Source organism: Pteropus vampyrus, unplaced genomic scaffold, assembly GCF_000151845.1.
Source record: "Pteropus vampyrus isolate Shadow unplaced genomic scaffold, Pvam_2.0 Scaffold217, whole genome shotgun sequence".
Taxonomy (NCBI): domain Eukaryota; kingdom Metazoa; phylum Chordata; class Mammalia; order Chiroptera; family Pteropodidae; genus Pteropus; species Pteropus vampyrus.
The window spans coordinates 980,520-994,404 of NW_011888998.1; the positions used below are offsets into that span (position 1 = coordinate 980,520).

At 36.7% G+C, this 13,885-nt stretch overlaps 1 protein-coding gene across 1 annotated transcript in view; it reads left to right on the forward strand.

Moving 5' to 3' along the window:
• The window catches only part of LEMD1 (LEM domain containing 1), a 57,626-nt gene extending 46,495 nt beyond the window's left edge, over positions 1–11,131 (forward strand). Inside the window, exons 6-7 of the mRNA XM_011372991.2 lie at positions 9,527–9,603; positions 10,502–11,131. Of these exons, the coding sequence (XP_011371293.1) occupies positions 9,527–9,603; positions 10,502–10,700 (276 nt within the window). The 3' untranslated portion in view covers positions 10,701–11,131. The remainder of the gene's footprint in view (positions 1–9,526; positions 9,604–10,501) is intronic.
• The last annotated feature ends 2,754 nt before the right edge of the window (positions 11,132–13,885 follow it).

The window sequence follows — 13,885 nt, forward strand, 5'->3', positions numbered from 1 at the left end:
TACCGTAGTGTAAGTATTATTCTGTAACTTCTCTTTATCATTCACCATTATGTTATGGGCTTCCAATATTTGTAGCCCTCATTCATTCATTTTCACTGCTATGTAATTATTGTATCCATTACTTTATTTATCCATTACTTATTAATGGGACATTTGTATTGTTTCCAAGTTTTCCTAATACAAGAAATGCCACTACAAACATTATGGCACATGATCCATTGTTTACATACGCACGATTGTTTTTGTGATTGAATGAGCACACTCAGGAGTGGAGCTGCTGACTTAAAGGATATATATCTCTTTAGCTTAAGAGATCATGCTAAATTGCTTTACAGAGTGGCTGCACCGTTTTACATTCCTAACAGCAATATATTAAAATATTAAGAGCTCTATTGTTCTAAATCTTCTTCAAAAATTAGTCTTGTAAGGTTTAATTTTTGGTAATGTAGTGTGCATAAAAGCATATTTCATTATGGTTGTAATTTGTATTTCTCTTATTACTAGTAAGTCGAGCCTCTTCTCATATGTTTGTTGGTCATTTATGTTTTCTCATCAGTGAAATGCCTGTTCATGTCTTTTGCCCATTTTTCTATTAGCTTGTAGATCTTTTTCTTGTTAATTTAAAGGAGCTTTTTACATATTTTGTATACTAATCCTTTGTCAGCTGTAAATGTTGCATATATCTTCTAGTAGTTTGGACTTGTCTTTTTTTTTTTTTTTTACAGCAGTTTAGGTTCACCACAAAATTAAGAGGAAGGTACAGAGATTTCCCATGTAACCCCTGCCCCCCGCCCCACATGCACAGCCTCCCTCATTTTAACATTGTCTGCCAGTGGGCTTGTCTTTTCACATTTTTCTCAATGCCTTTTAAAAAGTGTAACTAAAAAACTAATTTTGAACTTATAGAATTACTATGTGATCTTCACCCAGATTTATGAATTGTTAACATTTTACCACATTGGTTTTATAATTTTATCTATTTATTATTTTTTATTGAACTAAATTATAGACATCATGATCTTTTACTCCCTCCCCAAAACTTCAGTATCTATTTCTTCAGGCTAAAGACATAAGGCTATTCACACTACAACGATGAGAATCGGAAAATTTTTTATTGTGGCTAAATTCACATAACACAAAATTTACTATTTTAAAGTGCACATTTCAGTGGCATATAGGGCATTCATAATGCCACCTCTATCTAGTTTCAAAACATTTTCATCATCCCAAAATAAAACTCAGTACCCATTAAACAGTTACTCCACAATCCTCTCCTGGTATCTACTAATCTGCTTTCCGTTTCAATGGATTTTTTTTGTATATTTCATATAAATGAAATCATTCAGTATATAATGTGTTGTGACTGACTTTTTTCACTTAGTGTACCATTTTCAAGGTTCATTCATGTTGTAGCATGTATCTGTATCAGCACATCATCTCTTTTTATGACTGTAGTATGGATATACTACAATTTGTTTATTCATTCATCCATTACAGACATTTGAATTGTTTCCACCTCTTGGCTACTGAGAATAATGTTATTATGAACGTTCGTGTATAAATATTTGAATACACGTTTTTAATTCTTTTGGATATATACCTAAGAGTAGAATTTTTGGGTCATATGGTAATTCTATGTTTACATAAGGGCAAAACTGTTTTCCATATCAGCCACTCCATTTTACATTCCCACCACGAATGTGTGAAGGTTCCAATTTCTCCATATACTTGCCAAAACTTGTTATTCCACCCCAGCTTTTTGAAATACATAACTTAGTGTGTATAAAGTGGTATCTCATTATGGATTTGATTTGCGATTCCCTAATGACTAATGATGCTGAGAATTTTTTCACATGTTTATTGACCATTTGTACATATTCTTTGGAGATCTGTCTATTCAAATCATTTGCCCATTTTTAAATTAGATTGTTTGTCTTTCTGTTGTTAAGTTATAAGAGTTCTTTGTATATTCCAAATACGAGACTGTTATCAAATACCGATTTGCAAATGTTTTTCCCATTCCAGGGGTTACCTTTTCTCTTTCTTCATAATGTCCTTTGATGCACAAAAGTTGACAAGTTTGCTTATGATATTTCTTGGCATGAATTTCTTTGGGTTTATCCTGTTTGGAATTCACTTAGCATTTGGAGTCTGTAGATTTATGTCTTTCGCCAAATTTGGCACATTATTTCTTCAAATACATTTTTCATCCCCACCTCATTCTCCTCTCCTTCAGGGACTCTGATGACACAAATATTAGATCTTCTGTTATAATTCTTAAAGGCCCTGAGATTCTTGGGTTTTGTTTTGTATTACTTTATTTTTTGTCTATTTTCTCTCTACTGTTTAGTTTGAGTGTTTTGTACAGTTCTACCTTCAAGTTCATTGATTTTTTTTCCCCTCTGTCTTCTCTATTCTGCTGTCAAGCCCACCTTGTGAGTTTTTTTACTTCAGTTGTTGAATTTTTTTGTATTATAAAATTTTCACTTGGTTCTGAGAGTTAATATTTTCTCATTTGTTTCAACGTGTTCATATTGTTCCTGAAACATTTTATGGTAGCTGCTCTAAAATCCTGGTCAGATAATTACAACATTGTGTCATCTCGGTGTTGACTTTTTATTGTCTTTTCTCACTCAAGTTATGAGAGACTCTGGATCTTATTGAAATATTCTGTTTTAGTATCCTCCTCAGACTTTATGCTGTGGGGGAAGAGGGGCACCAGCTCTTTGCTATTGGGCAGGTGGGGTAGAGGTCCAGGTCTCCCACTGGACCTCCACTGACATCTGTTGTATGTTTGTGAGTTTCTTGTTATTGCTGAGGTTCTGGAGAGTCCCATGTGGCTCCACTGATACCAACCCAGTGGGGAGGGGAAGGGTCTGAAACGTAGGGGTGGAAGTCCAGGCTTCTCGTGCACCTTGGCTAGTGGAGGTGGAGGTGAGCTGTTTGGCTGGAGTAGGGCAGTTATTGTCAAAAGCTTTCTGTCTTGTTAGGCTGCCTCTCTTCTCTTTCTTTGTCTTTTGGCTTTCTGGAGGCTTTTTTAAAAAAATTGCACTCATTGGTGTTTCTAGGTTGCCAGTTTCTCTAACACCCAGTCCAGGTTATGTGAGGCAAAAAGAAAATCTAGGACGTTCACCACGTCATTTCTATGGTCCTGAGGTCCCTAGCCCATCTGCTTTTCTCCACTTTTCAGAATCTCATGTTTGCTTTATCTATAGTATTCAGGGTTTTGGCTTTATTCAACAGAAAAATTTTGGAGTACATCTATCTCATCTTGTTTCCAGTACCATTTTTGAATAGTCTGTTCTTTCTCTGACCTACATTGTTAGCTCTTGTCATATATCAAGTTTCTATAATGCATGAGAGTTTTAAAATATACCCAGGATTTGTTTTAATTAAATATGGTAAGGTGACAAACACAGAGACAACTGCCTTTGAAAGAAGTTTATTACAGTTCCCAAAAGGACTGGGCACATGATATCATGCAGGGCCATGTAGAGAAGTATCAGGGTCAGTCCTCAGGAGGCAGGAATGAGCGGAAGGCACGGCACAGGCTTCGCTGTAGTTTTTGCAGGAACGAATGGGTGAGGCAATGTAAGCTTTTTAGGATCAGCTAGTTTGACTAATTTCAGCAGATTCTGGTCTCTAGGGGTGGATCCTAGTTGTCCAATATCTGGCCCTGGGCTGTTGTAGGACAGAGGAAATAATTGCTTGCTAAGTGAGAGTTAGATAAGGGAGAAGGTTGAGTGAACGGGTTTTGGATTGGTTGGCCTGCATGTGAAAACCTTGATTACAAGCAAGTCTTTACAATCTCTGGAAATTAGCTAGCTCTGGGAGAAGCAGTCTCTCCAAGATTAGCAAGGCCACAAGATGTCAAAGCATCATAAAATACAAAAATAAAAACCATGATTAATGCAATGAGGTCTTTATTCTGATCAATTTGTCTAGCTTGTGTTCATAACAGAATGTCTTCATTACCATAGCAACCCCCCCTTTTGTTGTTTTAAAATGGTATCTTTATTTTTTACTTGTCCCTTTGTTCTTCATTATATATTTTAGAATAAGCTTATCAAGTTCCATGAAAAATTCAGATTGTAATTTAGATTAAAATTTTGTCGACTCTATAAATTAACTTAGAAAGAGCTGAATCTTTACTCTGTTGAGCCTTCCTGTTCACAAACATGTTACGTCTTTACATTTATTGAAATTTTCTTTTTTTTTCCCAGTGAGATTTTATAATTTTCTCACTAAAGGTTATGCTCATCTTTTGTTAGCTTTATTACCAGGTAGGGTGTTAATTTTAGTTGCTAATTTTTGTTAGGAATAGTATCTTTTTTAAATTATGTTTTAAATTGTTTGTTGCTGGAATATATAAATGCATTTGACTTTTGTCAATAACTTTTGTATTATAACAATGAACTTTGCAATTATAATAATTTTCTACAGATTCTTTTTAGTCTAATTTGTATATCTTTAATTTCTTTTTGTTCAATTGTGCTGGCTAAGACTTCTTTATTACAATATTAAATAAGAGTCATAATAGAGAAATGTTTTCCTTGGTTCTGATTTTAAAAAGCTTTTAACATTTTACTTTTGAGGATGATTTTTGGTGTACATATTGGAAGACAACTTTTATCAAGCTAAGGAAGTTCTCATTCTATTCCTTGTTTACTAGAAGATTTTTTAAAGCGGGAATGGAGATGATCATAAAGTTTTAACCTTTCTTTTGTTAATGTGGTACAGGTTATTTTAAAAGGCTTTTTAATGAATTCAAAATCATTATTTAGGTTAAAATAACATAATATTTTAAATGAGAGCTTTATTAAATCAAGGTTGAAGTAAAAACAATAAAGTATGAGTCTGAAATTATTACAAGATCTTTTATTAACATAATCATTTTAGTCAATAAAGGGATTTGTGGTCAGCTCAATATTAAAGAGCTCTAAATCAAGAGGTTTTTCTGGCTGTAAGCAGATCACAACTGCCAGTTTGCCAAGTCATTTGTAAAAATGTCTGGTTCTACATACAGGCCTTTTTAAAAAAATTGCAGTGATTGGAAAATGTAACACATTTCGGTTAGGAGAGAATTTCATCCCCGCCCCCAGGTGTGTCACTGCCTCCTAACTCTTCAAAGTCCAACAGTAAAAAGTCCTGGAAGAATAAGAGAGAGGAGGGAGTAGGGACCTCAGCACTCAGCACGCCTTCCTTGATTGCCCATAATTGTAGATGTCGGCCTCTGATATTTCAGGCTAGCTTTGGGTCTACACTGTAAAATACACATCTTGCAGAAATGCAAAACAAACTTGTATTTCTTTATGGACAAATATTAATCATTTTAGTCAAAGTAGATTATTTTTTAAAATTCCAAATACATTTTTGGATGAGTAATGATTTAATTAGAATACAAAATTATTATTGTTCTTTCTGGCTGTGAATAGTAATCCAGTGTTTTGTAGTTATAATATGATATGACACAATAGCTCATACACAATGCACTCTCAGATTCAATCTGATATACATAGGTAGGCAATAAGAGTTAGCACGAAATAGTCTACCTGGAAAAATCTTTAAAAGTTACTTCATCTGAAATATTCAAGAAGAGATCTAATGGCTATACGTGTTACTTCCACAGGAAATTAATGATTGGATAATTTATTAATTAATGAAAACAGTGTCTAGAAATATTTTTTGATTTATTTTCAATGATGAGTTCTCCCAATAGAAATATTACAAAACAAAAAGACATAGGCATTAAAACCAGAATATCTGGGCATAAGTTAAAGCTCTGCCTTTTTACTAATTGTGTGACCTGGGGCAAATACTTTAGCTCTGTAAGCCTTTATTTCCTCAGCTATAAAATGGTGTCTATAATGGTTAACTCCTAGAGCTGTTACAAAGATTAAATAAATTGAGGCATGTTGAATGACGAGATAATAGAGGTTCGCAGTGTGGTGCTCTAATTCCCTTCTAGTAAAACAGCATTACCATTCTGTGGTACAGCATGATGATTATGAGCAGGGACTCTGAGGCTTCACTGCCAGAGTTGACTCCTGGCTGCACCATCTCAACAGTTGTGTGACCATGGGCAAGCTACTTAAACTCTCCACGCCTCACTTTTCTCATCTATAAAATGGGCGTAACAAGAGCACTTTCCTAATAGGGCGGTAGTGAGGATTAAATGACTTTATTCATGTAAAATGCTTAGGATGGTGCCTGGGACATAGGAAATGCTATATACATGTTAGCTAATATTATAATGAGATACTCATAGCTTATTATATTGGCATATCTCATAATTAGTACATTTATAAATACAGCTGTGATCAGCAATATGTGGATGGGTGTAATTTTTGACTTGAATGCCAGAGGTGCAGTGTAGAGGGTGGAGAAACAGAGGAGGCCATACAGTCCCCACTCTCAGCTGTGAACACTTTGCCCAGACAGCCATCTTTGCAGATTCTAGCTCAGGGCATAGGGGAAAAGGAGCAAAGACATTACATTTCCCCATGGTGCCACTTACTATCACTTACTAAGCCGTAGCTTTAATGAACACCAATATTTTTAAGTTCCATTATAAATGATGTTTATAGTGAAAACCGTATTATAACAGCATTAAAGGAATGTTCTAAAGATGAAAAACAAATCAACTACAAACATACCTGACACAAAAGCTGATTTCATTTTTCAGTTTCCCTCTAGTTTTTATTTATGTGCATATACAGTATGTATTCACACAGTCGCTGTCGCTGTGTACATACAACTCTATACTCTTTTTACTCATTTAACATGAATTGATATCCCTTTTCCCTGTTAGATAGTCTTTATAATTATTGTATTTATTGATGGCTACACAGTCAAGTTGATAGGCTATAATTATTCCTTTTTTGAAAATCAAAATGTTCACCTTTTGCATACTGTAGAACTCTATATTTGAATAATAGTAAAGGACATAAATTATAAAAGAAAAGGAAATCAAAGACCTAAAACTCCTATGGCAGGAGGAAAGAGAGGAGAGAGAGTATTTGATTGCCTAAGAGCTTTGAAATCCTATAATTTGATTTCGCACCAGACTTCTACCCCAAATGCTTTATTTAACATATCTATTTTTAAATTTAAGAGAATTAAAAAGCAGTTGCATGTGACAGGTCTGTGGAGGTTCATTATACCATTGTCTACATTTGTATATGTTTGAAACTTCCTATAATTAAAAACATTTTTTAAAAGAATGTGCTTTAAAAAAATTTTTTTTCCAACACCTTTGGAAATAGTTTGAAGTATCTATTGGTAAGCAGACCACCTCTAGCCCAAGTGGCACCTTGGTGAGAATTTTTAAGGTCTCTCTTCCTCAAAAGCCTTTGCTTCTGTCTTCTAGGAAATTGTTGTAGTGGTTTGTACATCTTCGATATCTACACTGGGAATGGTGCCTCTTTGAACATGGTGCTCTTGTGTCATGTACAGCTTCCCACCATCTGCAGAGGCCCTGCTTGGGTTTCACTACACTGCTGTTGAGAACATCTTCTTTAAGAAGATGAGGCAGGGAGTAGAAGGAAGAGATGGAAGCCAAAGCTGTTTCATTGTTGGTGGCCTTTACTAAGAAAGGGGTTGTCGGCAGTAAATGATGGTACAGCAGGCCATGTCCTCCCCACCCACCTCAGGCTGAGACCATTGGACCTACTGACACAACACATCCTATAGGTGACATTTCAGAGTCACTAGATTTATGTGCTTTGTTGGAGTGTCCTGACAACACAGTTGCTAAGGCCAGGTCTGTCCTTTCTCCTGGTAACTCTGTGACTCAGTTGAGTGCCCCAGTGTCTCATGTCCTACCTTCCATCATACCCTAGTCCCATCTATCTCAATGTTGCTGTCAGAACATCTACTTTTGACCTTCCTTCTGATTTTTGTTCTGTCCTGGTATTGGTAAGTCCTTTCCCTGTAGGAGGTGAGTCCTATCTTCCTCTCATATTTTGAGGAATTCTTCAATTCCTGATTCCCTTGTCCATAGCCTACTGTTTCATGAGGCATCTTGCAACACAGTAGATGTCAGGAGGCTTGTCTCATGTTCAGGGGTCCTGGGCCCCTGTGAAGAGATAGAGACCAAGCTACCAATGATGTAAAGTGGTAGATATTGTGTCTTGATTAAAGAGAAATAGAAGACAGCTCCATGAGATCCAACAGGTGGTCTGATTAGTGATAAAAGAAGTCAGTGCAGGATACTTACACATAACCATTCTCAGGGGTGAGCTCTTTAGAGCAAGAACAGTGTGATGATCCCTTCAGAAATTCTCACAGTGGCATGGGGCCTGGCACTCCGCAGCATACCACATATGTTTGTTGAATGAATAAATGAAACTTTGGGTCAATAAAATAAAGTACAGAACATGTGTATTAGGACTAAAGGAATATAGACCAGATAACCAATCTGAGTGAATGAGAGTAATGAAAAAGACTTTTAACAGGAGGGAAATTCTTTTAGAAACTGAAGGATAGAGAGGAGTCTAGTGTAGTGGTTCCAGCACATAGCTTCACTGATGATACTGTGTGATCTTAAACAGTTACTTAAACTTTCTATGCCTCGACACTCATCATCTCCCAAATGAAGCAATGATAGTGCATACCAGATGAGTGTAGGGTTGTCTAGGAGGCCTCAGTGAGTTAATGAGTTAATAGAGCCTGGCACTCAATAAATGGTGGTTAACAACATCATATGACACCACTTCTTTGCATTCTTGGACATTGTAGACACTTGAGGAAGATAAGACCTGAATATTAAATATGAATAGACAATCGAGGAAAGCCAGGCACATAAGGAAAAACAGCAACACAAAATTAACAGTAATGATTATTATCATAATCATTATTACTAATATTTATTAAGTGCTTATATGCTAAGAGATGTTTAATCATTTAGCATGGATTAAACCTCTTAATCTTTACAATTTTATTTCACAGAGAGGAAACAAAGGCATAGTGAGCTATCCTTTTTTACTTTATTAAAAAAATAACAGAATGAAAGAAATTTTTGGAAAAAGAAAATATGATTGTCTCTACTCCTATTCTTCATACAGAACATTTTCATTTTCCTAAATTATTTTCTAGTCATTGTTCATACCCAACTTGTTTTTTAAAATAACTTTATTTTTCATATAAAAATGACGCATGCTCATAAAAAAGTTCCAAGCAATAAAAGTACAAATAAGAGAGCAAAATAGATGATACTTAAGAACAGAATGCTGCTCACGTCACTGGTGTGTCTAGTGTTCAAGTATGAATCATTGAAGTAAAATATTACTTCACGGAACTTGGAGGATTTTGCTACTATTGAATAAAGGCACACTTAAAATTTGTGTTATGAAGTACTAAACTACATGATGTACCAAGAACTTTATCAGTCCTCAGATTATAAGAGGTCTGATAAGGTCCTTTGTACAAGACATTAGAAACTGTATCATGAGGCCTCTTCTTGAAAATTTGATAAATATTATCTTCTTGATAAATAAATTATTGATATTTTCTTTCTGTTCATTAGAGACCCAAGGCTTCCCGCACTAAACCAAAAGTCCAAGATATCTACTGTCTGGATCATAAGCATTCTGAGAAAATAAGGTAATACTTTTCTTAGCATATGAGGAGATATTGTTGACTTATGTAACTCCTGGAAAAAAAAACTGTTATTCAGACTTTTGTGAAGAGTTTGAGTCTGAAAAAGAATCTGTTGAGAAAGAGAATTTGTAATATCTCATAATTTCAAAGCTGAAGAAGTTCTAGTTCACCACTTATGTTTAGAGGTAAGGAAACGAACCAGAAAGATTGAGGGGGCTGCCAAAAGTCACAATGAACTGAAACCAGAACCCAAGGTTCTTGATGTGTAGTCATTTCACGATATATATTCCTATTCGTGTCTTGGAAAATGGGGAAAGAAGGGAAAAAAAGAGCCGGTAGTGGAAATAAATGCTCAAGACCAGCCATTTTATTAGTCAGAAAGTAAAGCTTTCTGGAAAGTTCCCTAATTTCTGAATAAACTTCAGCCAATTTCCAGAATTAGACTAATGAAAACATAAGACTTTAAAAGATTTCAGAAAGTATTCTCTTGCCCTTTTAAATGCAAAATAAGCAGATTTCAAAAGCACTTCCCTTCTCCAACCTGAAAGGTAGCAGTTATACCTGTGAAGAAGGAAGAGAGAGGGCTTGCATACTGGTGCCCTCATCCACTCTTACAGATCTCCAGTGAGACCAAGGGAGCTGTGAGGCCCTGAGTCAGGGCCTTATGCCAGCATTACACAAGTGGATGATAAAGAAATGCTTGGTGGGATTTTCTCAAGCTCCCATCCCTGTGAACCCTGTTATTATCATTTGTCAAAATTAGCATAGGTTTTCAGTGATAGAGGGCTGCTCCCTAAAGCCCCACTGGGGTTGCTCCCTTGAGCACCAAGGCCCACACACTTTCAGGGGTTGCTCAGCTCGTAGATGTATGCAACCCTAAGAGTCGCTAATGTTTTCGCAGGTGTGCCTCAAGAGCACCAAACACCAGATTCAAAGAATGGAGTAACACCACAAAGAAAGACTACTGCGTAATAAACAAGAATGTTGAGAGCAGGAAGCTAGAAAGGCTTCCAGTGGGCTTGAAGCTTGCTGTGTTTGGCATCTTCATCATTGTGGTATTTGTCTACATAACTGTGGAAAAGAAGCCACTCTTTGGTTAAGAGCTTTAGGAGCATAGCAATGATTGCCTCCAAGCTCTCCTGCTTCAAGAAGGAACAGGACTGCTCTTAAGGGGAAGGGCCAGCCATGTAGCCAAGTAGTCTTCCTTTGCACTGTATCCAAGCTCAGCCAGGTGGAAGGAACGAAGGAAGAAGCAGGCACTTGTGTCAAAGAGTTGGATTATAGGGAAGTCTCCCAGTCATGTCAGCCATCATTAAAGGGGCTTCCACATTGGAGCATACTTCTAAAAAGGAAACTGTGCCTGAGTTTTTCTTTTTAACTATGGCGACAAGTCATCAATCACATTTCATTCACTCTTTAAATTGTAGTCAACTATAGAAAGGCCACAAAAGGCAATTAACAAAAAAAGAGTGTGTCTAGTTTGGCAAACACAAGGAAATATCTAACATCACCAGTAATGAAAAGAAAATAATTTAGCATTTTTACCATTGAAACTTAGCAAGTTTTGAAAAAATAAGGTCTAATGAGGGAACATAATGATCATGGCCTCTGGAACCAGACAGAGGTTGGTCAGCACCTGGCTCCTCTGTGTATTGGTTCTGTGGCCTTGAGTGAGTTACTTGTCTTCTCTGAGCTTCAGTTTCAATTTCGAAAGTAGGGTTAGAATAGACCTGTTAGGGTAAAGAAGAATTCGAAGAAATAATGCATATAAAGTACTTAGTGTGGTTCATATCTGACTAATAGTAAGCCCCTAATAAATGCTCAATAAATGTTTAAGAAATATTACAGTTTAGCACAATACTTCTACTTCTAGGAGGAGCTAATTTTAGATACAGAGAAGTCTTAAGTACCAAGAAGTTGACTGCAGCAATTTTTATGGTAGCCAAAATGTAGAACCAACCCAAATATCTAACAATAAGTTTTAATAAGTTGAAGTATAGCCTCTTGATAGATAATTTTATAATAATTAAAAATATTAAGAGTTTATTGTAAGAGAAAATTCTTATTCAAAAAAATTTTATAACAGCTTTATTGAGATATAATTTACATGCCATATTATTCACCTATTTAAAGTGTACAAGTCAATGATTTTTAGTATATTCATAGAGTTGTACCACCACCACCACAATCAACTTTAGAATATTTTCATCATCCTTAAAATACTTTTTAAAATAATAAAAAATGACACAGATTTGTTAGTATTGTGTAATCACAACTGTACAAAAAACACTGGAAGAAAATATGTTACCAGTACTTCAGTGATGGGACTCTGATTTTCTTTTTTTTTTAATTCTACTTTTCTATATTTTTTAAGATTTCTATAAGCACGGTGTGTTAATTTGCTAATGAGAGAAAATAAATTTTAATTTTTAGAACTTATATACTGTATTACAGTTTGCAAGGAAAACAAAACTCCAGTAAGGCCAAATTAGGGATTACTTTTATCTCACGAAAATAAATTTGGAGCTTAAGATATATATTATTTTTAAAAATAACCAAATGTAATATGATTCTGATTCAAATAAACCAATTGTGAAAAAAATATGATTAAGAAAATTTGAGACCAATAAGATAATCAGTGATATTAAGAGATACTTGAACTTATTGAGCAGCAGCAGCTATTCTGTGACCATGAGGTAAAAAGACTAAGAGAAAGGCTGAGATAATCAGAGACACTGGCCTGCTATCTTTGAACTGCTGAAATTAGTTCTGCAGTTCAGGCCATTGCATTAACATCCAAGACAGGACTTACAGGACTAACCACATCACACTGCCAGCTCTGTGTTACGTATTTCGTCCAGAACACTAAAGAAGGCTGGGAAAGTAAGCATTTCAGCTTTAGCAGCCTCTTTATTAGATAGACAAGAGAGAAGAGAATCAGGTATAAGAATAGGAGAAAGCAACCTACAGTGATGGTCACATGTTCTTTAAAAAAGACATTTCTGCAGCTATAATTGAAAAGTAAAAATAGGGAATTCTGGTCAAGGTGGAATAGTAGGTATACACTGCTCACCTCCTCATGACCATATCAAAATTATAACTAAATGGCAGAACAACCATCATCAAGAGTTGTCTGAGGTCTGGCTGAATAGGAGTCCTATAACTGGGGACATACGTAAGAGGCCACCTTGAGACTAGTAGGAAAAGCAGAGATGCAAAATGGGCTGGTCCCACAACCATGTGTGGTGGTTGAAAATCAGGAGAGATATCTTGGCTGTAGTGGTCCCCCCAAAGGAATGAGAGGTCCCAATCCCACAGTAGGCTCACCAGCCCAGAGTTCCAGTACCAGAAAGAGAAATCCCCACAACCCATGGCTATGACAACCAGTGGAGATTGTGGCTGAATGACATGGAGAGCTGCAGGAGTCGCAGACATTTCTCTTAAAGGGCTTGTACACAGACTTACTCAGTGATGGACTCACTCATTCTGAGCTCCAGCACTGGGACAACTGCTCAAAAAGTGCCAGGGACATACAGGGAGAAACTTAATTGTCTAGAAGGGGCAGCTTTCCCAGACAGAAATGCTAGCAGAATCCATTGTTCCTTTGTTGAGCCTTCACTCCTCCCAGAACACAGGCAGCTGCCATATCTAAGTCTCCATCAACCTGGCTAACACAGGTTGCCCTGCCCAAGTGATTCCCTGAGACCCCACCCCTCCCAACTTGCAAACCCACCCAAGCCTCTTCCAGTGGCTTTTCCATACAAAAAAAACCTGTCTTGGCTCATGTTGCAGACTTTTCTACAGTCTCTTAAAGGTTCACAGAACCCAAACAAGCAACAATTGGCCTTGGCATGCCCTGTACCTTTTGCTGAGCAACACCAAGCCTGGCACTAGTAGCAGCCAACCTCAGTTCACAGCTTGGCCTCTCAAGGTTCCTCTAAGCCCAGCACAGGTGGTAGCCATCTTCAGATTGCTTGGTGACTCTTGCCAGGTGGCCCTAGACAGTGCACAGTCTGCAGCTCCTCCATTGACAACCAGTCAGCCCAATGGTCAATCTCTCCCAATGACAAGCAAACAGCAACCAAGGCTCAACTACAACAAGACGGCACACACAACCCATATAAGGGACAATCGGGAGCATCCAGCTCAGGTGACCAGGGAAGACTGTGCCACTGGGACTCACAGCACGCTTAGTAAATAAAGCCACTCTACTGAGACTGGAAGACATAGCAGCCCTACCTAAAACATAGAAATAAACACAAGTAGGCAGTCAAAATGGGGAGAC